The sequence below is a fragment of the Balaenoptera musculus genome, chromosome 12, assembly GCF_009873245.2.
Source record: "Balaenoptera musculus isolate JJ_BM4_2016_0621 chromosome 12, mBalMus1.pri.v3, whole genome shotgun sequence".
In the NCBI taxonomy this organism is placed as follows: Eukaryota; Metazoa; Chordata; class Mammalia; order Artiodactyla; family Balaenopteridae; genus Balaenoptera; species Balaenoptera musculus.
Window position 1 is genome coordinate 17,603,403 of NC_045796.1, and position 26,225 is coordinate 17,629,627.

A 26,225-nucleotide genomic window follows, 5' to 3' on the forward strand; every position below is an offset into this window, starting at 1 on the left:
GAAGACAGTATAGCAGGTCCTCAAAAAGTTACATATAGAATTACCGTATAATCCAGAAATTCTACTCTTAGGTATATACGGAAAGGATTCGACAGCAAGGATTCAAACAGATACTTGTATACCAATGTTCATAACAGCAATATTCACAATAGCCAAATGGGAGAAACACCCAAGTGTCTATCAACAGATGAATGATTAAACAAAATGTGGTATATATGTGCAGTGGAATATTGTTCATCCATAAAAAGGAATGAAGTTCTAGTATAGCTGTAATGTGGACGAGTCTTGAAAACATGGTGCTAAGTGAAATAAACCAGGGACGAGTCTTGAAAACATGGTGCTAAGTGAAATAAACCAGACACAGAAGGAAAGGAGTTGGGGAAGGTGAGGCGAGAATGGAGAGTTCTTGTTTAATGGTTATGGAATATCTGTTTCAGATGATGGAAAGGTTCAGGAAGTGGGTTGTGAAGATGGTTGTACAGCAATGTGTATGTACTTAATGCCACTGAACTGAACACTTAAAATGCTTATAATGGTAAAATTTAAGTTGTGTCTACTTTACCTCAATTAAAAAAAAACCAGCATGAATAGCGCTGTCCCAGCTACCAGGTAAAGAAAAGAATAACACGTCAGAAGAGACACCTCTTTCCAGATCCAGGTGGGAGTTGGTGACTGCACAAAGAAGTCTAAAGGCTGAAATTGTGTAGGCTGTCCCTTTTTAGTAGGAGTGGTTAAGAGGCTCAAAGAGACAGCAAACTTACATTGCAGTTTGATGAACCATCGAATGGCGGGTAAGAACCGTCTGGCCAGTCAGCGGGGTCCAAGGCAGCTGACTGTCGGTGCTGGGCCTCATACTCCTTGAGCTGCAACAAGAGAAAATGGAAGATTGAAATGGAAGTGATGGCCAAGGCTGTCCACCGAGCAGCAGAATGAATCCTTTGGGCACCTTCTTCGCACCACTGTTGGTGACTAAATGCCAGCCAGAGACAAGGGTCACCCAAATGAAAGGAGAAACACGTCCTTCCCTGCAAGTTTTCATCTAAATCAAGCCAAGAGACACAACGGACTCTTTGTATTTTGTGTTCCAAAAAGAACCTTGATTTTCCTTCTCCACCATCTTCCGACATCAAAACACCTTTATCAGTTCAATTAGAAGTTCGATAACAGAGATTGTCTGTAGTTTGACCTTTGGATTACCTTTCTTTGTGGAAGACAAGATGTGTAGACTAAGGACATTTTAGTAAAACAGAGGTGGAAGCCTGAAACTGATTTTTAAAAATCGCTTGCTTGTTTTGTTCTAGACTGCCTCATGTTACCAGTTCAATGTTATCACCTAACAAATGTTATGGGATTTATTGGGGATCCTATGGATGAGAGGAAAATAGCAGTTAGATATCTAGAATATGTTCAGAGACATTTAAAGTTCGGGCTTAAAAACTAGGTTTCTACTTTTTGAAAAACACAGAAGGACAAAATGAAATATTACAGAAAATTAACAAATTTAACCTAGCAGAATTAGATGAAAGATCTTTCAGAATGGCCAATGTGAGAAGTTCCAGGTGTGTTTTCATAAAATACATAAAAATTTAACTCTGTGCGGAATACAATTAAGTTGTCACAGCATTAAAATTCTGTTATAAAACAGTTTTTGGATATGAAGTTAAGACATCGATCAAATCATGTTCCATGAATCAAGACACCAGAAAGCAGATACAATCTGACCTGACAGCCCAGGAGATGGTGCCAGGACCGTCCTTTTCCACTGGAGCTGTGTGGACGTGGCAATGCCACTCCTCTAGGAAAAAGCAACTTTCCAAAGCATTATTTCTACTATGAAGTTCTTTTCTGTGCATACTTGTGACAGGCAATGGATGAGGGGGAGGCAGACAGTACTGATTAACAGGTAAGGGCTCCCAAATAACTGGAAGCCCTTGGGCAAATTCCTTAACCTCTCTGTGCCTCAGTTCCTTCACCTGGAAAACGGGATGACAATAAACTATATCACAGGACTATTACCAGAATAAAGTAAGATAATGCAGCAAAGCTCTTAGTATACTGTACCCATGCAACAGACTTTTTATGATGGTATTATTATCACCCTTGTGGTTTCAGATAAGAGAGAGCTCAAAGTTCACATCAACTCCAGGTATTTGAACTTTTGCTATGCAGGTGCTTAATATTATTTTAATCTTTCTAGTATATTAGGGGGATTAATATTGTTCTAATCTCTGTAATACATTTAAGTGACATATTAGAATGCTCTTCCTTTCTAGATATATTGGTTTCTGAAATGCATTATTCTTCCTGTATGATCGAAATAGCTGCCTCTGAAAAGGGGGGTTATCATTTGTTTTCTCAGGGTCTCTGCTCTACTTTCTAGGAAGCACTAAATAAAATCTTCATCTTTAGGAAAACAAAACAAATTCCTCACTAGTCAATCATAAACAGACTTAATATTTTTCTTTTGTTATCTGTCCATTTCCATCATTTACGTTGGTACCTAAGAGTACATGTGCTTCTTCTTTTTTAAAAAATTCATTTATTTATTTATTGGCTGCACAGCTTGTGGGATCTTAGTTCCCCGACCAGGGACTGAACCCGGGCCCTCAGCAGTGACAGCGCAGAGTCCTAACCACTGGACAGCCAGGGAATTCCCCGTGTGCTTCTTCTGATAAAGATTCAGATTTGTGCTCTATCCAAATTTACCTTGTTTTTTAACTTCCTAATTAAAAAAAAACAAAACAAAACAGGATCTCTAACAATTTTTTAAAGTGCATTTTACAATGAAAAAACCCTGGTTATTGTTTACATAATCACATTTTTGTGTTCCACTCTGCTCCCAAAGACAACTGATGATGTTCATTTGAGAAACTTGTGTATTTTAAAGCAAATTTATAGAGTTTTAGTTTAATTCTGGAAGTTTTAAAATAATGACATTTTAAAGTGTGGGTGTGGGTGTCGGTCTGTCTGTCCATCTGTCTACCTTCATATCTTACTTTCCCTAGTCTCATAGTTTTCCCACACTTGAAGTTTATGACATGATTCTTAGAGGAATGACCATCTGCAGTAGGTTAATGCTTATTCTATCTTAAAGACCTTTATGGAGAGAGATTCTAAAATGTTTCCATTTCTAAGAGTAGTTATTATAAAGAACATTTCTATTATATTTAATCTAAATCCCCTCCAGCTGCGATTTCATTCATTTCCTTTTATGCTCTCCTCAGTAGAGATGAAAACAAAACACTGTGCAGTACATCCTAAAGATGTACTGTCTAATAACCCTTCATATACTTGAAGACAGTGAATAAGTTCTTTTCTGCTTCTTTTCTGAGATAAATCCTTTCCGATTCCAACCCAAGAGACCTATTTAAAAAAACCCTCAATCACTTTGTTGCTCTCCTATGGACTCTCTCCATGAGCCTCTCTAGCTGTCCACATTCCTATGATTGATGCACAATACCTGCTACAAGGAAATAATTTATATAGGTTCTCAGCTCATAATCTTGTGCTCTGGTATACCAGATGCCCAGACTCTGTAAAAGACTGTTCTCTGATTTCCCAGTTACCGTAGATATGGACTCACATCTATATACCCTTCTCAGGAGAACTATCCATGGTTGACAGGCGTTGTCTTCCCACAGATGCCTAGAAGGCTGTTCCCTCCTCCCCTATCAGCTTTCAGCCTCTTTTTCTCTGGCAGGACAAACTCCACAGTGCAATTCACCTTCCAGAGCTCCCCACCCCTCCCTGTGAGATCAGGCTGAGGCTGACACTAGACTTCTCCTGAAATCACATCTCTGTCCAGCTTCTTCCTCTGCCTCTCCTGCTTCCCTCTCTCACTTACAGGTTTCTTCTGAAAGCTTTTCTTCAATAAATCATGTGCACAAGAATCCACATCTCAGGCTCTGCTTCTAGGGAACCTGATGTAAGACAGCTGGCATTAAGAAAAGCTCACCATGCCAAAACATCAGTCAAGACAGTGACAAACATCAAGTTTTTTGTTTTTGTTTTTCAAATCTCACAAGGACTTTATTTTGGACTTTCACACAGATATGACCTTGTGGAACCCAGCACATATTTATCAGGTGGATAAATACATAATATTTAGTAATGAGATCAAATTACATGAGCAACTGTTTAGTATCAATATTGATACTTACACTATTTTTTAGGGAACATGATTATTAAATCATGGTCATAAATCTCTCTCAATTTCCTTAGACACTGCTTCCAGTTAAAATGTCAAAGGACATATTTTTCAACAACACAGCTCCATCACGGCTGAGTGCCATCATTCCAAAACAATAGTGCCCTCCTTTACGCAAAGCTTTAAAAGTGAGTTTATTCCTTACCCTCCCAATCTCACACACACCACATAAATTACCCAGATAAATTAATAACCTGTAGCTTCCAAGTGTCTCATGGGCTTTCTATACCTTGCAGAACTAGTCCAACATTTGAATACCCTGAACTTACTCACCAAGAGCTAGGAACAGTCTTAAAATTAGCACCTGTAAATTGTGTTGTCTAGAATACGCTAATACTCTAGATCTCCCTAAACAATTTTTTTAACCAGTGTGCCGGACTCCTTAAAGCATACAGAGTAAGTATCCACCATAAAACCATTAGAAAATGTTTGAAATGCCGTTAGATTTGATGGAACTATTCAGTTAATAAAATATAAAAATCATAAGTTAAGCTGCTGTCTTTTAAAATTACACACTGTGTACACAGAGTTATCTTGTAAACTTCATTCTCTTCAAATGCTTTTGCAGCTGACAATGGTGTTTCACATATTAGTTCTTTGCAGGCTTTTTCATTTTCATCTTTGTATTGACAACTGGGTTTTCAGGAATGTGAATCATAGCTGTATACTTCACAGGGGGAAAATACTCAGCAGTGAGACCAAATTCATATAAACAAAGCATAGTGGACCAAATTGTATTCATTTGAACACAGGCAAAATTTTCTCAAATGCAACGACGCATTGGGGGATACACTCAGCTCCAAATGACACACAGGCAAACTTCTCTCCTGATGCTGGGTTGTCCTATCAGGATTAAAGTCTAGACATCCTATATGGGTCTTTTTTTTTCCCCAAACTTTCCAATTAATTCATTTAAATTCATTAATGTTGCAAAAATATGACGTGTAACCAATCAGGACACAAGTTATTGTATTCCTAACAAGTCAAAGAAAAAGAAAATATTACATCTTCTTGGTAAATCAAGACCAACCCTAGTATTTCTTACAGGGACCACATCAACATCCTGCACACACAGTCTTCAGAACTGAATTTCTCACACTGTAAAAGAAAAGCACTAGGCTAGGCAACGTTATCTGAACAATGGTAAAATGATCACAGTATGTTAATTGTGTCTAAATGGCAGCATGTGAACTTATGGTTAAAAAAAAAATGTTTGAATCTTTGAAATATATATCAAAGTACATTAGTGTCTAACAAACTCTGAATTGTGTTCCATGTGCCCCAAGGGCTGTGCAAGTCAGTGCCCTGAACACCGCAAATATTTACTAGCTAGTTTATGTAAATACACTGTTTAAGGGGCATAACTTTAGAAAATTCAAATACAAAAAGTGCAGTGGAGTAGCTAATTAACATTATTTTCCAAGTTCCTCCTTAGCTACGCTGAATGTAAAAACGCATAAAAATTTCAAAATGCAAATGTTTTAACCTCTTATAGAATGTCTTATAAAACAGAATTAGACAGCCACCTGAAACAGATTAAAATAATTCTTTAGTAACATGAAAGCATTAAATACCTATGGGTCTTTTAGACTCTGACTGACAGTGGGAGAAACACATGCCTGATGCCCTGAAGGACTATTCTTATCATGGTCATTACAGAAGGTCTAACTCTTAATGTTTCTTTTATACAGCAATCAAATAAATTTTAGATACTTGAGCTGATCATAAGTTAAAGGAGGGAGATCCTTCGTTTTTCTTGAAGTGTTTTCTCTCTGGCTAAAAGGAAGCCCATGCAGACACTAGTAGCCAAGGATGTATGTTGCCCTGCCAAGGGCAGACCAACAAGCTTCCCTGTTACTTCATCATCTGTCAAAGGACACCCACCTTTGTGTGCAGAATCTAATAAAGTTTGGAGAATGTCATCAATTTTTTCTTTAATCTGTGTTTCTGGATTGCCTTGTAGAAAATGTTATTGATGTCTTGATGAGCTCCATCCTAAGATTAGGCAAAGACAGCCAGCCTGGCAACAGACAGACTCCACGGCTAAACCCTCCATCCAACCTGCATACAGCTGTGCCACCTTTTCAGGGAGTTGACTTCTGATTTCCTTTCCATGCAAACAATGGCTAGCTGTTAAAATTATCAGCTCAGAAAGAGCATCAAACAAATTTTTTTTCTCCCCAACTTTGAAAGGATTCCTTTGTTTCTTTTTCAATTATAGAAACGTGCTACCTCAAGTTGACTATGTTAAGGACACTTTTAACATTTTCTTCTGCCCCAGGAAAACTGGGTTAGATACATCCTATGCAACTCCCTTTCCAAACACAGATGGTGTCAGATGCCTGCAGACATCTTCTGCATTTAGATCTTCAAATTTACAATTAAAAACAGCAACGTAGCAGCATCACTCACCAGAACGTAAGTAAACATCTTGCCTACCATGGTAAAATTAATACAGGTCCGTGTTTCTCATATGCATTTTCTGGGAATTCAGTTGGACTTTTTTCAAGTGCTATGACATGCTCAAGGAATGGCACTGGAGAGATGTCTGGTGGACTTTTTGCCCTAGCTGGCAGCTCGACGGGGTGGCTGAAGGCATGGTGGAGCAGGGAGACCAGACTGAGGGTGAAGGGCAGGCGCAGGTGATCAGCAGCATGGACAAGACCCTGCCACCTGTTACCTGCTCCATCGTTGCCTGGGCACTGCTTCAGTCCCCAGAGACGCTGGAGGCAAGATCACCTCTGCTCTTCCGAATCAACAGAGCGAGAGAAGCTGGCAGATGGGCATCTGGTGGAGACTTTGGCCCTCAGGTCTCCCACTACAGGTCCCACCTCCCACTCCCTTCAAGCACTTTTTTTTTTCCAGCATTGTCTCAGCAACAAATTAAACCTTTTTTTTTTTTTAAACTATTGAGGTTTAGAGTCAGGTATACTAAACTAAAGTATGTCTGTCACTATTTCAAGGTTTCAGACCTTAGAGATTCTGCTTAATGGTAAAGTCATAACTTGTTCAATGATTCCTTAGTGACTTGAAAGTTCTAAACCTGCCTAATTTATGACTTGTCTACACCATCCCGAACCAAGTATTCAAAGTCAGAATCCAAGAATTAATCAGCCAGTTAGCTGGGCAACAACAAAGCAGGACATCTCTTAAGAATTGCTGTCTTGCTATCACAAACACTACTCCAGTGTCCTAGAGGTTAATTAGGCTTCTTTCAGTGCTTAATTTAACTCAGAGCAAAAAAATATGACACAATAAACTGTAATATCTACTCAGAAATGAAAGTAAGCAAAAGTTTAAGGTTTATAGATAAAGCTTGACTTTTAGGTTAGTCAAAGTTTATTGAAGGCATCTTATAGAACTAATGCTTATAATGGTTGTATTTACTTTTTCTTTGGTGGTTATTTAGTAATTTATCATTATCAATCTTATCAGTATATTCCTATACCCTTTGATGTACCTGTCCTAGTCTGTTTGAGCTGCTATAACCAACCACTATAGACCGGGTCGCTTATAAACAACAGAAATTTCTCACAGTTCTGGAGGCTGGGAAGTCCAAGATCAAGGTGCCAGCAGATTTAGTGTCTGGTGAGGACCCACTTCCTGGTTCACAGACAGCATGTGTCCTCACACAGCGGAAGGGGGTAAAGGAGCTCACTGGGGCCTCTTTTACATGGTCACTCACCCCATTCATAAGGGCTCCACCCTCATGACCTAATCACTTCCCAAAGGCCTCACCTCCAAATAACATGACTTGGGCATTAGGATTTAATATATGAATTTAGGGGGGTGGGGGGTTGGGGTGGAGGCATTCAGTCTGTAGCAATCCCCCAACATTTTTCAATGTCAGGAGGTCCAGTGCTCACAAATGAAAACCAAACATCTGCACTCTTACCCTAGCAAGTGCTTCTTCAATGGTGATCATCTTTTCCTTGACCATCATCATCAGCTGAATCCGTTCCTCATCACTCATTGTTATCTCGCTTGCAACATAACCCACATCTTCTCCTAGAGATCGAAGAAGAAAAACAATAGGAACAGTTGAAGAAGAAAATAAAAAAGATAAAACAGGATGCCAGTCTTGAAGGCTTGTCATCTGGGACTAGAGAAGGATGTAATTCAGGCGCACCGTCTAGCACTGTTATTGATGGAGCCACAGGACCAGGAATGCGCTGCTTTTTAGGAAGCCAGTGAGCCTACCTCACTCGGAAACAAGCTCCAAGAACAAATGGATGTTACCATGGAAACAAATCCTTCAAAACGATCAGAACTTTTGTGATGGAGGGTCTAGGGGAGGAGTTTTGGAAGAAGGCTGACAGGGAGTCTGGAGTGACAGGTGAGGCAGAGACCTAATTTAAAGACCCGACTAGAGCGAACAAGCACTCCAAGGCTCCTTCGGCTGAAGGTTCTCGCCGTCCTTCCATTTCAAACATGAACAAGATGTTTTTGCAGAGGAGGGAGAGGAAACCCTCTTTCACGACAGAGAACTTGAAGGTCACAGCGTCTGCTGCAGAACAAAACCTGCATCCTGGTGAAAGCCTAGATCCCTACTAATCTATTGACTGCTGTTCCTCAGGGGGCACGCGCAAATAAATATCATCTCAGGTGTGAAACGTCTGGAGATCATTAGAAGGAAGGTACTATCTATGTATATATCCGAAAGTATCACTCTCATAAATATGTTTCCAAACTGTGAGGGGAACTCGACTTCTAGCTCAAAACTGAAGGCAGCCAGAACTGCAGAGGGAAAGAGAATCCCTCAGTTAGAATCCTAGTGTTTTCTTGAAAAGCAAAATTGCCATCACGTCTCATGTACGTGAGCCACGTCAGCGTATGTGCCTTTGATCAGCGTGTGCGGAGAGTGTGTCGGTGAAGGTGGGCTGTCATGCGCAGCCGGAGTTCTCACCCCTCATCCTTCTCCTCCACCCTGTTGTTCCCATACACACCTTACTAGAATCAGTGCCATCAGGAGGCTCGGCTCTAGCTTCATTTGCCCGCAGTATAGACGGATGGACCGAATGAGTCTGGCTGCAGACTTGTGGGAACCCATTTCACTCAGGACCTACCTTGGAATTTATGTTCCCCTGTGTTTCCTTATCTCACTTCCATTTTGTAATCAATCAGCCCAGAAACACCACTCAAGCGCCCTTCGCCACTCAGCCCCTTGTGCGGGAAGAGTAATGGTGTGTGCCAGGGGAGGGGAGAGCCTGCAGCTTTGAACCATTATATATCTGCCTCGCCTCCAGTGGTGGAGGGGAGTGGTGGAGAGAGTTGCCTGGGTTTAAAAAGAAATCCACGTGAGCCGGTAAACTGTTGGCTTCATCCCTCCATCCCTTTCTCTCTCTTTCGCCTTTTCCTTCTTTCTAAATAAGACTTTGTTAGAATCCAAGGTTTACTTTGAATCATAAGTGATGCTGGGTGTGTCTCAAAAGGAAAAACTGGGAATGCTTAAGAATAACTCTCACAGCAGGACAACTTAAATAAGCCCACTGATGGCTGCCAAGGAACCCAGGTGTGCCACTGACATACACTGTGTCCATTTTTCTCATTTCCATGTGTAGGAATAACTGGAGAAGCATTCTGCACAGGCTAGGACACCAAGATTTTGTTAAAGAAAATAAGCTGTGTCAGTGGTGAGCAACTAAAAATGTTCATCTAATGATAACCTTATCCAGCCAGACTGGAATCTGGAAGTAGCTTCGTTTCCCCTCCCTGTCTGAATACTGGAGAAACATAAATTATATAACTGGGCCTCAAAGGGATGACATATTTACTTACTATATAAACAACAACAAAAGACACAGCTAAGAGGAGGGCAGGACTGCCTTCACAAAGCAGCCCGGGCAAATTCCCATGATGTCAGCCCATTAGACAGAGTTTCCAGGGGTAACAACCCCATAACTGTCCCTGCCACAGAAAAGCATCAGAAGTTCAGAAGATTGCAAAGGCCCCAAGTGGCAGGGCAGGGGGGAGGGTCCAAAACTCACAAATGCTAAGACTTTCTGGACCATTTTAGGGCCCATCTTGGCCAGTAAAGATCTCCCTGAGGTTGATGTGACTGAGAAAAGGAAAGATTTGGCCTTTGCTGCCAGATCTATAAAAGAAAGGACTGCGAACTCTTTCCATTTTGATTTCTTTGATTTAAAAAAAAAAAAAAAAAAAAACCCCACTGGGATGAAGTCTTAAAGTAATGATAGGAATGTCAGAAAGGCTGCACAGCGTATGGGCACATGCAATGACTTATTCTAACTTACAGCAACCATTTAGATTAGCAGCCCAGGCTTCTTAACATTTTAGAGCTAAAAGGACCTACTGTCTGCCAGCTGTGTTACAGTACCTTTTGAAGTCTGTCTCATTATTCCTTTCTGATTCTTTCGGAAGTTCTGCCAGAAATACTTATTTTTCTTCTTCCAATCTCCTTTTCCTTTAAAAAAAGGCACAAGCAATAAATTCATTAATAACAAAAGTAGCCTCTTCCTTACAATTCAAAGCTTGTAAGAATACTTTGATTTCACAAAAAGACAGTTTTTCTCTTTCAGTTTGTGAAAAGACTTAGAAATGCCTATAAAGTTGTTCAAAAGAAATGCAAATTTCCTAAGAGCAAGAAATGGTACAGTAGGGTTAAGATGAGAAATAAAGAAACATCAAAAAAGCAGGCAAAACATGCATTCTGATTTTCACTTTGATGTTTGTTTAACTAGTGTGTCTAATTCTGCCTTGTCTTGTGGTATAGTTTTCCCCCTTTGGTCTCAGCCACAATGATTTCAACTGAACCACGAATAGGGTACTTTAAAAAGTTAACTTTGTTTTGTTGCTATTCCTGTTGTTGATCTACCCTTGATTTATTTCTGTTATCCCAGGTTTAATGAAGAGAACAGAATGGTTGGTATGTGCTGTGCACACTGGTCAGTAGAGCTGGTTCCACGTGTCTGTGGGGTTGACAGACCCGTGGAACCAGCTATTTCTCTATGGTGTGGGATTGGCATGGGTCTAGCTAGGGCATAGGTGGGGCACGATTCCCACCTCTCTGATACTCAGGCTACCTGCTGACCTCCCTACAGCTCACTCAGGGCACCATGATGAGAAAAGCAGGCTGCTATCCTGCTGTGACATCTCCCAACTCGGTCCCCCCCTCCTGTCTCCCATTTCTTCCCAGACTGTTCTGGGTGACTTTGAAGTGAAAACAAATTCACTGCCATGGCTAGACATTTTTCATATCTGGTCAGCTTGTGATCATCAGGAACATGTAATACCTTTTAAAAAGCAAGAGGAAAGGGGGAAAGTAAGGAAAAGGAAAGAAGAGGGTGGTCCTTTATTCTTTAAAAATAAAACGAAGCAGCAGCAGCTCTATCTGCTCTCGTGGACGGGGCACACCCAAAGCTGCGGCTTCGTCACCTTTCCGTGTCTGGTTGCTCCATGGCCGCTGGAAACAGGGCCCAGCGGAGTGATGAACTGTTGGTCTCCACAGTCTAGACTGGCGGTGCCAGGCAGTGTGGCACAGAACAGACCCGTGGAAACCCCGCGCAAGGGGCTCCCAGGCTAAGGGCATTATTTGTCAAAGCGGGATGCCCTCGTTATGTTCTGACAATCCACAGGACTCTGGGAAGGAAACTGGAGTCCGCCAGCCTGAGGTTGCCTCTGTACCCAGAATCTGGAAGGTGCCTGCCGCCTCTGGACTAAACATGACAGCAAATATCAGCTATGGAAGGTTAAAGTGAAGTAGGATTATCACTACTTCAATCTTTCTCACAAGCTATCTGGGAATAGAATGTATTTCTTGTAAGCTATACTCTCCCCTTCTCCCATTTTAATGTTTCTGAAATGGACGTGCAGCTTAAGAAAAAAATGGCAAGAGCTAACATTTATCCCGCACTTACCATATCCAGGCACTTTGTATCTAATGGCATATCTCATTTAATACTCACTCACAATGAACGTATGATGTATTCTTGTTTCCATTTGGTGGATGAGAAAACCGAGGCTTAGAGAGGCAAATGACTTGCCCAAGGTCATAACTAGTAAAGTTGGTAGTCATGATTCAAATCCAAACCAAAGCTTGATTTGAGCACTTATGCAACTAATCATGATTACTTTGCCAGGCTTTCTTAGACCCAAACAGAAGAAATGTTACAAAATCAAGAGTGGATTTTATAACACCTTAATTGTGCATGATCTTTCATTCAAAAGTTCCAAATAGAAGGATTTATCCTAAGGACGTGATCAGGGATAGGTTCAAGGATTTTTAGTGGTAGCATCATTTCTCTGTGATAGAGAAAAAACTGCAAACAACTTACATGCCCAGCAAAGAAGAGATTGGTTGATTCAATTATGGCACATCCAATATGACAGAATATTATGCAGACTTAAGAATTTTACTGTAAAAAATACTCAATCATGTAGGAACACACTCAGGATATATTCAATTGTAGAATACGATCCATATAATGCTTTTTTGAAACCCAAACAAATTCAGAAAAAGAGAGGAAAGCTATACATCAAAATCTTAACAATGTTTATTTCTGGGTGGAAGGATTCTTTGTGGTTTTTGTATGTTCACATACTTATGTGTTCCGCAAAGTATTAAAAGAAAATAATTAATTAAAAATGGTTAAACCAAGAAAAGTGGTACCGACCTACAGAGCTGTCTTCCGAGTGTGACTTATGAAGAGGATTCCTACAAAAGAAAAACAAGTGTGATTACCAGGGAGCTTTACCTTCATGTGAGGACTGAAAACCCTCCTAACTAGTGGTACCCAGCATCAATCAACTTAGGAGAGCCAGGGAAATTTCTACAGAATATTTACCAATGGCCTTCCCCAGCCATCTGCTGCCTTTCTAGAAACCGGCTTAGGTGCCATTTGTCAACACTAATTAAAGGCTCACTCCAGGGTAAGACCTACATTAAATGAAGGGAACGGACTTCACTGGCTGATTGCTGAAGTGCCTCCCATTTCTGTGAATCATTATTTACATGTTAAGTTACTGCCATTGAGAAGTCTCTCATGTAAGTGGGAAAGAGAAGGTAAATAATAATAAGAATATAGACCCAGCAGATGAGTAAACTGGTCACCTGGAGGACAAATAAGGGGGGTGCAGGGGTTTGTGGACATCAAGCAACAGGAGATTGGATGCCCCAAGTAGGGGGGCAGCTAGGATGTAGCTCCTCTGGTCCCTTGCTGCCATCTGGCAAGTGCACTACGTGTTTCTCTAGATCTTCCAATTTCAAAGAGAAGCCAGAAGTCTACATTTCTTTTACAAGAGCTCCACATTTTTAAGGACGGCAAATAATTCAATATTTCTAAAAATGTGTCCAAGTTCATTAACACATGTCTGGGCATCAGATTTGGGCCACACCCTCCCCGACCCTAGCTGCCAGTGTGTGACTGTGGATACAGATGAACGCAAATAACCTGAAAAGTGAACCCGGCCTCAAACCCAGGCGATAAAGCCTTTCTCCAGAATATACATAGACAGATAGCAACTTAAAGGAAGAAGGCAGGGAAACCAAAGAAAGTTAAAATTGGTTCTCTCAAAAGGGGAAGAGTAGAGGTGAAGCATAATCTTCCGCTAGGTGGGTCCAGAGCCGAGAGGGCAAGTTCAGTGTCCCTGAGCTTGCTGACCAGGAAAACCAGGAAGAAGGAACCTGCATCAGAACAGAAGCAGGGATGCTCAGGGGGTTTACACCTGAACCTTCACTGCTCGTACATCCACCCGGATGGAGGGTGGAGGTGGCATCTGGCGAAACACTCTTTAGTGTGAGAAAGCATGAGAGGCCAGAGTTCCACTGAACCAATCAGGAAGAGGAGCAGAACGTCCCCGTCACTTAGCAGTGATTTTCTGCCTACCTGGCAGGTAAAAAGAAGGACCTCTAGAACTTAAGGTGACCAGAGAGGGGCAGGGGGCTTCCTCTCCTGCAGAGTCACCTATGATAAGCCATCTCTCTTCGGAACAGCTGCATCGACGCTGGCTGACTGCTGGCTGCCGTTTGAAGACTTGAGCCCTGTAAGCGCCTTCAGACCCCACGTCTGCGAGAAGAGAATTGTTTCTGACTAGCACCCAAGCCTGACAGACCTCTACTGTCCATGAGGGGATAGAGTAAGAGCAAAGAACAGAAAACAGGGGAAAGGACTCAGCTGCTGAAGAGCTAGACTTGAGGCCTAGCTTCTTGCCCTTTCTACCACGCTGCCCACGCAGAAAGCGTATGGAAAATCTACCTCGTCAGCACATTTCGCCACATTTAGCTTCTAGGATATACTCTCCTCCCTCCAATCCACACACACAAAAGAAAATCCCTAAACATATGCTTACTTGAAAGGTTTCTATGAAATAGCTATTTCAGTTTCCTTCGTTCGGCAAAAACGTGTTGATGCTATTGTGAGTAAGGTACATGGACAATCATGAAGAAGTGGGACGTACAATGGAGGGAGGGTGACAAACATGAACAAAGTGCAGGCAAAGAAGGAGAAGCAACAGCAGAAGGAGGAGGGGGAAGGGAGGGGGGAGGGGACATGGGGTGGGGGAAGGGAGGGGGAGGGGACATCGGGTGGGGGAGGGGACATGGGGTGGGGGAAGGGAGGGAACATGGGGTGGGGGGAGGGAGGGGGAGGGGACATGGGGAGGGTGAAGGGAGGGGAGGGGACATGGGGTGGGGGAAGGGAGGGGGGGACATGGGGTGGGGGAGGGGAGGGGGCGAGGAAGGGGGAGGAGGATGAAGACAAGGAACAAAAACACAAGCCAGGAAGGTGCTCAAGGCCACAGAAGTAGGAGCAAGGCAAATACCAGCAGACAGCTGAGTAGAGAGTTGGCTAGCTGACTGGGGATTAAGGCAGGAAATCCTTCGAAAATAATATTTACGCTAAGGTTTGAATACTTCCATTTTGTTTTTTAAATTTTACTCTGTTGCATTTGTAGCTCAAAGTCATGGTAATACGCCTCAGCCCAACCCTACTTCAACTGGCCATGATCTACCAGCACCATCACCAAGCTTTCTGTAGATGACCTCTGATGGCAAAGGAGGTGGCACATTATTTTTATACTCACACACTGAGGACCTAATTGCTTACAACCAACTATATCAACTATCCCTAGCTCTTGATAAACTACTTACCTATGTAATAAACTAAAAATATGTATATGTCTTTCACTTTTTCTAAAAGAAATATTTTCATGGGAAAATGGTCTAAAGAAGTAGTACTTTTCTTCAGTCCTTTGTTGATTTAGAGTAACACACTTCATCGAGTTGTAAGGAATTCTGCCCATCGTTTAATCCAATCCCAATTTTACAGAAAACCATGGTCTCCAGAAATTACAGAAGTGGCGCACGTTTCCCTGACTGGTTACAGAACAGCAAGGAGCTGTACTGAGGGATCGCTACCCTGGTTGTCTTTCCAAAATACACAGGACTCTCCCTATCTGCATGAAGTGTATATAAAATTGCCTGTCTCAGTACGATTCTTCAAAAGTCCAAAGGCTCATTTCTAAGTTTTCAACCCATTTTTCACTCGTTCTGCCCAATGGGAATATCTAATACCGTAAAAACACTCCAAAATTCATACTACAGAAAAGTTATGCTCTCACTATTACATAGTTATCACAAAATATAATTGTATTTTCCTCTATAAAAAGCTGGCTTAGAACTTTTTCATTATTTTTATCTACCTTCTTCAAATTATCATGTGTTTTGAATATTTACCCTTGGGTTTGCATTTTTGATCTATTTGTTACATAAGAGGTGCTTCTTCTAGTCATCATTTGCATTTCCCCCAGAATGCCAGCAGATGGCACTGTAGCTTCTTTATTCAACTTGCTTATGGTAGCCAGTGGGGATTTTGTATTTAAAATTTCACCAGTTCACAATCTAGATACTGGTCAAAGATAGCAAGCCAATGTTTCATAAGCACGAGCCCCCCCACCAGCTCATCAATTTACAAAGGGGGTAAAATGATGCCATACCAAGTTTAATTTGGATGCAGTGAATTTTCCCTGCAAACAGAAGCTGGCAGAGCAGCAATGCAAAATGCTATCTCCTTTCTCCTTGAGACTGATTATAAAATTCATCCAGCAGGAACAAAAATCAATGATGTCACCAAATTCCAAATTCGGATGGCAGCATGTGGAAGGGGTCGTTTACTGATCTCCTGGTGGAAGAAATTAATGCTCAGAAGTCAGTTCCAAAGAGGCCTCCTCACGCTTCCCTCCTGGCGTAGTGGTTGAGAATCCGCCTGCCAATGCAGGGGACATGGGTTCAAGCCCTGGTCCAGGAAGATCCCACATGCCGCAGAGCCACTAAGCCCGTGTGCCACAACTACTGAAGCCTGCACGCCTAGAGGCCATGCACCATAACGAAGAGTAGCCCCCGTTCGCCGCAACTAGAGAAAGCCCGCGCGCAGCACTGAAGACCCAATGAAGCCAAAAATAAATAAGTAAAATAAATAAATTTATAAAAACAAAACAAAACAAAGAGGCCTCCTCGTAATACATCCTTCCAGCCAGATACTGCAGACGAAAATGGCAGCCTATTTCTAGCCATCACTTTCACTGTCAACAGGGTAATAAAAAGGATGGGGATTTCCATGCAGATTTCAATGACTGGGAAGCAATAATTAATATTCGGTTGCACTTTGAGAATCTATTAAAGCATTTAATAGTTTTGCATTTAAAGTCTCTGAACTCAATCTTAGTACCTTTTCATCAATAACTACTACTATTAGACCCCCAAACTGCGTAAGTGTAAACTTTCCTCAAGACCCCTAAAACTACTCTAGTCCTCCCTGAAGGCCAAATTCATTTCAGAAAATTATAAGGAATACATGAATTAGATCAAAAAATCAATTTAAGGGACAGCATCCCCAGACCTGAGCCAATTCTTTTCATCCTACACTCCAGTCTTTAGCAAATTCTTTGTTAAATTGCTTCCTTCCTTCATTTTCACTCATTCATTTATTCATTGTTTCTTTCATTCAATAAATATTTATCAAGCTCTCATTCTGAGTCTGGCATCCCTGCGGCACTGAGATCATAGCAGTAAATAAAAGATGGGTAAGATCCCTGTTCCCTTGGAGCTAGGATGGGGGGTGCAGATCAAGAAGTAGGGAGAATTCTAGAAAGGATGGACGGAGAAGGCCTCTCTGAAGAGGTGACAGGTGAGCAGATACCTCAATGATAAGCTGGCATGACATCCACTCCCTCCACTGGGGAAGACTGGTAGGGAAAGAAAGGAGGAAGTAAGAGGTCTACTTTGGCCACGTTCAGTTTGAGGTGCTTGTTGAACATCCCTGCAGAGATATTATAGAGATAGTTGGATATGTGGGTCTAAGTTCAGGGGACTCATTGAGGACTGGAGTTAAGAATTTGGAAGTCACTTGGATATTTGAAGCCAGGAGACCAACTGAAACTGAACAGAAGCTGAGACTGAGCTCCAGGGCAATCCAATTTTTATGGGTCAGGAAAAGAAGGGGAAGCAGGCAATGGGACCTCCGGGGAGGGGCCAGTGGAGAGAAGGAAAACCAGGAAAGTACACTTTTACCTTTCTGGCTAGACTAATACTAAAATCAATTTAACACAGATGATACTGCTGCCTCAGACGCCATACAGGGTAAATTCTAGGTTGCTCTATTTTTCCACTGAATCTATTGTTTCACAGCAGAGATCCACATAAGACCAGAGTGAAAGAGGAAACTAACAGAGGTCAAAACGAAATTCTTTACTACGTTTGTATATAGGAGTCCACCTTGCCTAAAGACACAGAGGTGGTCAGAGACTTAACTGTGTGTCTGAGTCCAAAGCTTCACCCACTTCACTGAACATATTGCTTCTCATTTACGTAAAAGAAAATCACATCACATGATACACTAGCCTGGTTCTTGGGTAAGTTCCTGGAATGACACTCAGAAGGATTTGTGAGGAGAGAGCATGTTTTCAACCCCAAATGTGAACATGGCCTATGAGTTTATAAGAACTAAGTATTTCAAAAACACTTTTCAGGATTCGGTTGTGTTACTACTGCATGGTCCTCTTGTCTGCTTGTCGAAGGAAAGGAAGCCACATCATTTGGCTCAAACCCATTTTTCTTCTTCTGTCTATTTATAGATAAATAGCCTAAGGTACCTCCAGGCAGAGACAGCTCTATCTCGTTGTTACATACTTAGGCTGGCACACCAAAAAGGTATAACAAATGCCCACGCATAAAGGAATTTCTAAAACAGACTTTGTGTTTTTGTTCTGATGGACTGTCCAGAAACTTCATTGTAACCAAACAAAAAACAAAAGAAAAACTGTTCTAACCTCATTTCTAAGAAAGGACCATGTGTTATATGTTACTGGAAAATGTATACTTAAGAGGTTTTAAAGGTTCCTTTATCTTGAGTCTCCGGAAATACACTAATATATATTAGTTTATTTCCTGCTGGATTTTGAATCAGAGCTTTTGCTGTGTCTGGGTCTTTGCCTGCATCATCCTCTGGCCTGCCAAGGCAGTCCCCAAAGCCAGCAGCAATTTTCCTCAAGATGCAGCAAAAGGACTGAGGCATCTGTGTTATTGAATTATACGTGCATGGGGGAGGGAGAAGAAGGTAAATGGGTTGAGGGCCTTTTTAGTAGTTAATATTCTCTTTTCCTTTATTCTTTTTTTTTTCTCGTTTTGGCCGTACCACGTGGTTTGTGAGATCTTAGTTCCTTGACCAGGGAATCGAACCTGGGCCCCAGCAGTGAAAGCGCCAAGTCCTAACCACTGGACTGCCAGGGAATTCCCTTCTTTTGCTTTATACCTTACCTAAATATAACAAACTACTCACATTTATATTTTTCATATTTAGTGACAAATCATTTTGTGTAAAATAGGTAATTCCTTAATTTGACATTTCTTATTATCCTTTGGGTAGCAAAGGTATTTTTCATACAGAAGCATTTCTTCTCTATTTAATAGAAATAAATATGAAACAAAATTCAGCTCATACTATCCACTGTCTGCCATGAAAATTTAAGGGTCACCCCTTCCCCAGCCATGGGGTGAGGAATAGGAGGGTCCCCAGTGCTGGGCGCTCACTCTTGGGGTTGGGGGGATGCAGGGAGCAAGTGCCTCCTTAAATTCCGTGCCCTCTGTCATCTCTTGCTTTACCCTTGATGGGGCCCTTCCCGGCCAACAACCATTGTATTTCATACACGCACTGGAAATTAGCTTGCCAATTCACTGGCTGGGATGGAAGGTAACTCTCTTGCCAAGCGGCTGGCTTACTGTTAGAACTCCCTGAATATTCAGCACCAATGACAACTGACAACGCTGGTGACATGTTGTCACCCTGGTGAACACTCTCCATACGGGCTTTTTCTTTCATTTCACAGTCTATTCCTGGCCTGTACTTTCTGGCTTTTGTTTGCAAGGTCACTTCCTAAGTGATCAAGGCAAGAACCAAATCCAAGGCCATGGCCGACACTGCACAGGCTCAGAAGTCAGGCACACCCGTGGCAGCGCTGCCGCAAACCTAAGCCGTATTTTCCCTTTTTTATGTGAAGTAAAAACTGCGGTGTAAAAACTGTGCCTACCTTGGTGGGTTGTTAGGAGAGTTACAGGAGACAGTGACTATAAAGGGCTTAGGGCAGTGCCTGGCACTTGGTGAGTTCCCAGTAAACGCGACCTCTATAACTACTCCCCAGAGCCGCCTCAAACACGTGAATATGCTGGTCTTTGGGCAGGATGACACCAGCCTCATCCCACTGAGCGCTGCCGCTACTCAGCCCCTATTCTAGACTCCAGCAGTTTCGAATCACCAAGGTTCCTCCTTCTCTTATTTTTCTTACATTAACTTGCTTAAAAAATTTGGATGGATGTAGTGATTTCTCTTCCTCTTCTCAATCTCACTTCATACAAGCAATCATGTTTTTCTCAGAATTCAAAAAAAAAGACAGAACAAAAACCATCTAACACAACATTGTAAATCAACTATACTCCAATAAAAAATTTTTTTAATGTCATATTTTCCAAAAATAAAAAGAAATCACAACAACAATTGAACAAGATGCCAACACACTTTATCCATTTTTTTCAGCATAGTATAATTAATATTTGCTTATATCCTACTGTCTTCCTTAAGCAGTAAGAACCGAACCAATTTAGCTGACTGCGTTCAGCACAGTGTATACTAAATAATTCTTCATTTATGTTGAGTAGATTTCCATATGGATACATATCATGGGAAATAATTAGGGCCCATCAATCATGTAATATTAACTCTCCAAAAGAAATGGCAGGGTTTCCAGGTTTAAATGTGGATATTGTCCCAAAGCAAGAATACCAGGGAATTCCCTGGCAATCCAGCGGTTAGGACACCTCGCTTCCACTGCAGGGGACGTGGGTTCGATCCCTGGTTGGGGAACTAAGATCCCACAAGCTGCGCGGTACAAGCCCCGCCCACCCCAAAAAAGAATACCACCCAGTCTTTAATTCCAGTTTCAAGAGGGTCTCTTACCACACAACTCAAATTCTCACACTTGGAAAGTGCTAAAAGAACATTTGAAAAGTTTGAAATTTCTAGCCCTGAGTTTTGGCCTCTTCAACTTTTTCTTATTCTATCCTCTGCTTTATAATATCTTTGGTTTTAAAACTGCCATCAGAATCACTGTAGGTGAGCCTATTCCTTCCATACAAGATGTCTCAAGAGGAGAATCTTATCCAGAAAAATAGAAAGACACAGCCAACCTGGGTGTGCAGCTTGACTTCTAACAACAATCATTTTTGTTATCCCTCAATCCTCTGCTAATTATATTAGGGATGTGGAAGTTCTAGGTATTTAAACAAGATCTCTTCTACTGCAAAGCATGCCATTTTTTTTTTTAACACTAACTGCCCTCACATAGTTAGAATGGACATAGTGACTCCTCTTCCACTTCTCAATTGCACTTTACGAAAGCAGTCCATGTTTTCCTTAGAGTGAAAAAAAATACACGAATGATTGAACATGATGTCAACATGGAGATGCATGGGCAGCTCATTGGTATCTAGACATGAATGACATTATCTCTAATGTTCCTCTGAGGCCACGACCCAGGAAGCAGCCCAGCACAATGGCTCACAAGGTGGGTTCTGGAGTCCAAGTGCCAGTGTTCAAAGACAGCTCTACCATGTACTAACTAGCAACTCTGGACCAGCCACTTAGTCCCACTGAATCCCAGTTTCAGCCTATGCAAGATGGGGACAATATTATTACTGATCATATGGGTTTTCTAGAGGTTTCAGTGAACTGTGCCTTGCATGGTGTTTAGAACATGCCTGCACGTGATAAGCACCACCACCAAGAAGCCAGCGATGATGACTGCTGGCCTCTGCTCTCACCCAGCTCTCCCTGTGGGGTCAAGTCTCTCGTAGTCCTTCTCTAGAATGCACTTAGTTTCTCAACATGGAAGGGGTTGGTTCTCTGGCACCTCAGAGGTGACCAACAAGCTCTCCAGGCCAAGAGCAGGGCTCCACCCCTGTTGAGTCTGCAAATCCTTCACAAAGGTGCATTGAAAGAGATGTGTGTCCTTTCATGCACCAACTGGTAATTTATGCCGAAAGTTAATGATGCAGGACACTGTCAGAAGTTTGAGTTTCTTGTCTGAAAAGCAGCCAAAAGCCATCTCTCCACAATGGAGGCCCATGGCCTAGTTGCGTCGTTGCCACAACTTCACTCTGGCTAAGACTATACAAAGTGCAGAAGTGCAGAGCTCAACATGCCCACAGATGGGTGCTGGAGGCAGGGAAAGTCTAACCTGGGATCGCAGATGGTCATCCTCCAAGGTTTCCAAAGCCTCTCAGTGCGTCTCCTCTTTTCCATCTGGGCCATATTCTTCATCTGTGGCCTGCTGGGTCTAACCTGTCTAAAACCTTGCTGTGGATGCCAGCTGTGATGCTCATGGCACTGCGGAAAGTACCGGCGTCTATCTCAGCACCGAGAAGTTATAATGCCTCCCAAGTCCTTCACTTATCTTCAGAATATCCACGTGACACAGTGGAGGCTATGTAATAGTATCTTTTTTATGAAGTTCATAAAAAAGGCATCAATAACTAGTCAGTCTCTTATAAAAACAACCAAGGATGATTTCTTGCTCAGTGTTTCATGTTTGGTACAGATAATGAAGCCCTCTGCAGCTGGATGAAGGAGATGCACACAGCATGGTCCATACCTTCAGGAGCATACAACATAATTCGGTAGATCATACTGACGCACTGTGAGATACGAACGGTTGAGAGAGTGCTCATCACTGGCAAGGCCGGTTGACTTCCATTTCAATATCCATTCTCGTCTTCATTCTTACTGAGAGAACCTTGATTTGGCTTGGGTGGCAGTGTGCCCTGTTAAATTACTCACCCACCCACACTTCCTTGCAGCATGTGGAGGCCAGGTGTCTGGGTTGCCCGAGAAGACATAACTGGAACTTTACAGCAGGGTGTTTCTGGGAAAGCTAGTGTTTTCACAGTGAGAAGAAATGACTCAGTTTTGACACACCTTTTGCCCTTTGCCCTCCCCCTTGGTCCTGCCTGAAACATGGGCAGAATGCCCCAGCAGTTGTCATTTTATTATAAGGAAGAAAGTCACATACTAAGGATACGGGAGTAGAGGAAATAATTCCTTGGAATACCTACCTCCAGACTCCTTGCTATATGAAAAAAATATGCCCCCGTGTGCCTCAACACTGCAGATTTGGTTGTTAAGAAGTAAAAATGACAAACTTCTATAAAGCATTGGTTGGTCTGGGTTATCAAGCACATTCATATATATATCTCATCAGATTTCAGGCTCACAGAGACCCTGAAAGAACTAGCCCATTACATAGATGGAGAGACTGAGGCCTGGAGTACTCATGGAAGTGACTTGTCCCTAAGTCACGGAGCTGGGCTTAAACTCAGCTCTTCTGACGTCCAATCCAATGTCCTTCCTACTAAAACCAGATTCACGACACTGTGAGCCTGAAGCCAAAACGATGTGCATTACTGGCACTGACAGTGCAATTTAAGTTTGAGACTTGGCTGCAGGAGGCTGCAGCCCCAGGTCAAGCTCTGACTTTCGATGTTTCCTCAACAGGCATACAAATTAAAGCGTTAAATAAAAAAAAAAAAAAAAAAAAAAAAAAAAAGGTCTTGAACTTCTGTTCATTCTCGTTTTGGTGTAAACAGTAAAAACCAATGCCTTCCTTTAACGGCCTCGATGCGAACTTTAATTTTTTTTTTTTTTTTTGGCTGCGTTGGGTCTTCATTGCTGCACGCAGGCTTTTCTCTAATTGCAGCGGGCGGGGGCTACTCTTCGTTGAGGTGAGCGGGCTTCTCATTGCGGTGGCTTCTCTTGCTGCGGAACACGGACTCTAGGTGCGCAGGCTTCAGTAGTTGTGGCACGCGGGCTCAGTAGTTGTGGTTCGCGGGCTCTAGAGCGCAGGCTCAGTAGTTGTGGCACACGGGCTTAGTTGCTCCGCGGCATGTGGGATCTTCCCGGACCAGGGCTCGAACCCGTGTCCCCTGCATTGGCAGGCGGATTCTTAACCACTGTGCCACCAGGGAAGTCCCAAATTTTACATTTTATTTAGGTTTTTATTATCTTCAGAATTACTAAATTACGGTCAAAACCAAAATAAAACAAAACAGGATTTTATCACATTATTTTCACCACAAAAGCTAGCTTTTATAAATTGAGGAAAAAAAACCTGTAAGTAGCTTTGTTTACATTTTTAATGGCTGCTGTTTATTCTGTAAATAGAGCACAATTATTCCTTCCTTCTAGTTATTTCCCCTTTAAAATTTACTGCATATGTGTAATAAATATGTGGTCCAAGAAAGGCTTTTCTGCAAGGAAACGCGGCTGAGACTTGAGGCTGGCTGGATCAACAGGGAAGCACCTGCCTGCTCCTCTGGAAGGCCGCTTGGTTATCAGTACGCGTGATGCAGGACCCAGCTCAGGAACGGGTGTGGCAATGGACGGCCACCCTGCCTGGTACAGGGTGCATATGGGGTAATTTATCCCAGCAGAGGCTGGCACAGTAAGGAAAACCGCCCTTTGGTATTCTTATCAAATTTGCATGGACCAGCAGGGAAAGCCAGGCTGCAAAGAGCTGGCCCCTACCAGCTAGAGCCTCAGGATGGGGAAAGGGAGCGGGGAGATAGGAGGAAAAGAGGCTCCTTTCAATGATCTCTTCAGTCTGTTTCCATGGCGATGGCTCCGGAAGCGGGTCAGAACTTTCTCAGTGGAAACAAACAGTGGCTCCCATTCACCATCACCCAAGCCACGCCGGCCACACTGGCCGCTGTGCCATCTGGACACAGAGAACCTGGGGAGGGATGCGGGGTCCAGGGCTGCCAGCCTTTCTTCTGTCAGCTGTTGGGAGGGAGCAGGGGAGTCAGTGAAGCCGCCCTCTGAAGGCCAAAGCTGGAAGAAGCTGCGGGCGTGCAGGGCCCTTCCTGGTGGCCTGATCACGTGCTGGAGGCACAGGGACCAACCACTTCTAGGACAGGGGCGTGGGAGCCACTGCCAGCCCTACGTCTCCTGGCTGGCAGCACAAGGGATCGGGTCCTTTCCACAGCAACCACTGCCACAGTCTTTCTTTTGTTTTTTTTCACTTTTAATTCCTTCAGACACAGCTGATGAAAACTTTTGGTGTTATAAATACTATGAAAATGGGAACTCAAGCTTTCCTATCTTCTCAGATCTCATTTTTTAAATTGAGGTACAATTGACGTATAACCTTATATTAGTTTCAGGTGTACGACACAGTGATATGATATTTGTATATATTGTGCAATCATCACCACAGTAAGTCTAGTTAACATCCGTCACCATTCAGATCTCATTTTTAAATCCCCACACATCTCCTTTGTCACATCCTCGTGCCCTCCACATTCATAGCCATTAAGGGGCTGCCGACATCCTCCCTGAACTTTGTAATTCCGCTAGCTGGTCTCACTTTGCTCTCGGATTGCTTCACATCCTTCCTCCTTCTGATTCTGTGGCTTTATCTGAAGTGACGCACGAGCACCTGCTAGAGATGATTCGGACACCAGGCAGCACTGCAGGAACACCATGACGATAACTGACGTCCACCAGCATCACCTGAGCGGCCCCGGGATTCCACTGGTGACTGAGGTGTGGAGAAGAAGCACAGAGCTTCAATCCGACTGACAAGAAACAGGTTTTGGCAGAGGTTCATTAAAGCCAAGCTGCTGCTGAGAACCTTCTGGGAAACTTGTTACAGGCTCCGGAGTCCAACATTTGGAGAATCCAATTCGTTGGGGCTGGCGGGGCCCGAGGGTCTGTCTTCAACAAGCTCTCCAGCTGACTCTGCCTTGCGGACGCGCTTGGAACCACTGCTGTAACCCAGTAGATAGAAAATGGGAAACGCGTGCCCATCCTTCCTTCTCCATCCCCTCCTTGTATCCTTCTACTCCACCACCTCCAAACTACGGAAGCAGTACTGCCAGTGAGATCTTCAGAAGAGAATACAGAATACACTAAGATAAAACAAGCCGCCGATATGCTTCAAGCGTTATCCTGACTGTGAGGTTTTATTTGGACAAAGCTTTTACAGAAGGTCGGGGGCGGGGTTGAGCCCTGACTTGGGGGGAGCTGTGGTGGATCTGCAGTCCATTACCTTAGCTCAGCTGGACTACGTTTCCCAGATCCCCTCCCCCGACAGGGTCAGCGTGGGCCCCGTGAGATGTTTCACGTGAGGCGCGCAAAGCAGAAGAAGAAGCGGCGTAGAGTAGTAGCTGTTTTCTTTCTGGGCTTCAGGGTCAGTGCAGGGCATGAGGCCCTGCTGAGGCCAACACATGTCGTCACGTGTCCCCTGGGTCACTGAGTGGCAGGGCAGCAGCTGGGCTGCAGCGCTCGCCTTCCTGCCCAGTCTCCTCCTCGGGGTCTCCGATCCTGGGCCTGTGGCTTGTTTCCCTCCCGGGGAAGGACGCCAGCCCCTCCTGCAGGTTCCTGACATGGAGGCTCTGCTGGGCGGGTGGGTACTGAAGATGACTGGGTTTCAGCCCATCCTTGTAGGCGGCAATCTGTCC

The 26,225-nt window shown here is 43.1% G+C and overlaps 1 protein-coding gene and 1 pseudogene across 3 annotated transcripts in view; both read right to left on the bottom strand.

Moving 5' to 3' along the window:
• The window catches only part of SASH1 (SAM and SH3 domain containing 1), a 251,479-nt gene that overhangs the window by 59,654 nt on the left and 165,600 nt on the right, over positions 1–26,225 (bottom strand). For all 3 annotated transcript variants that reach the window (XM_036870941.1, XM_036870939.1, XM_036870942.1), the window contains exons 5-8: positions 12,841–12,881; positions 10,545–10,631; positions 8,103–8,215; positions 762–863 (exon numbers count right to left, since the gene is read on the bottom strand). In XM_036870941.1, coding sequence (XP_036726836.1) covers positions 762–863; positions 8,103–8,215; positions 10,545–10,631; positions 12,841–12,881 — 343 coding nt within the window. The remainder of the gene's footprint in view (positions 1–761; positions 864–8,102; positions 8,216–10,544; positions 10,632–12,840; positions 12,882–26,225) is intronic.
• On the bottom strand, positions 4,713–6,896 carry LOC118904877 (annotated as a pseudogene).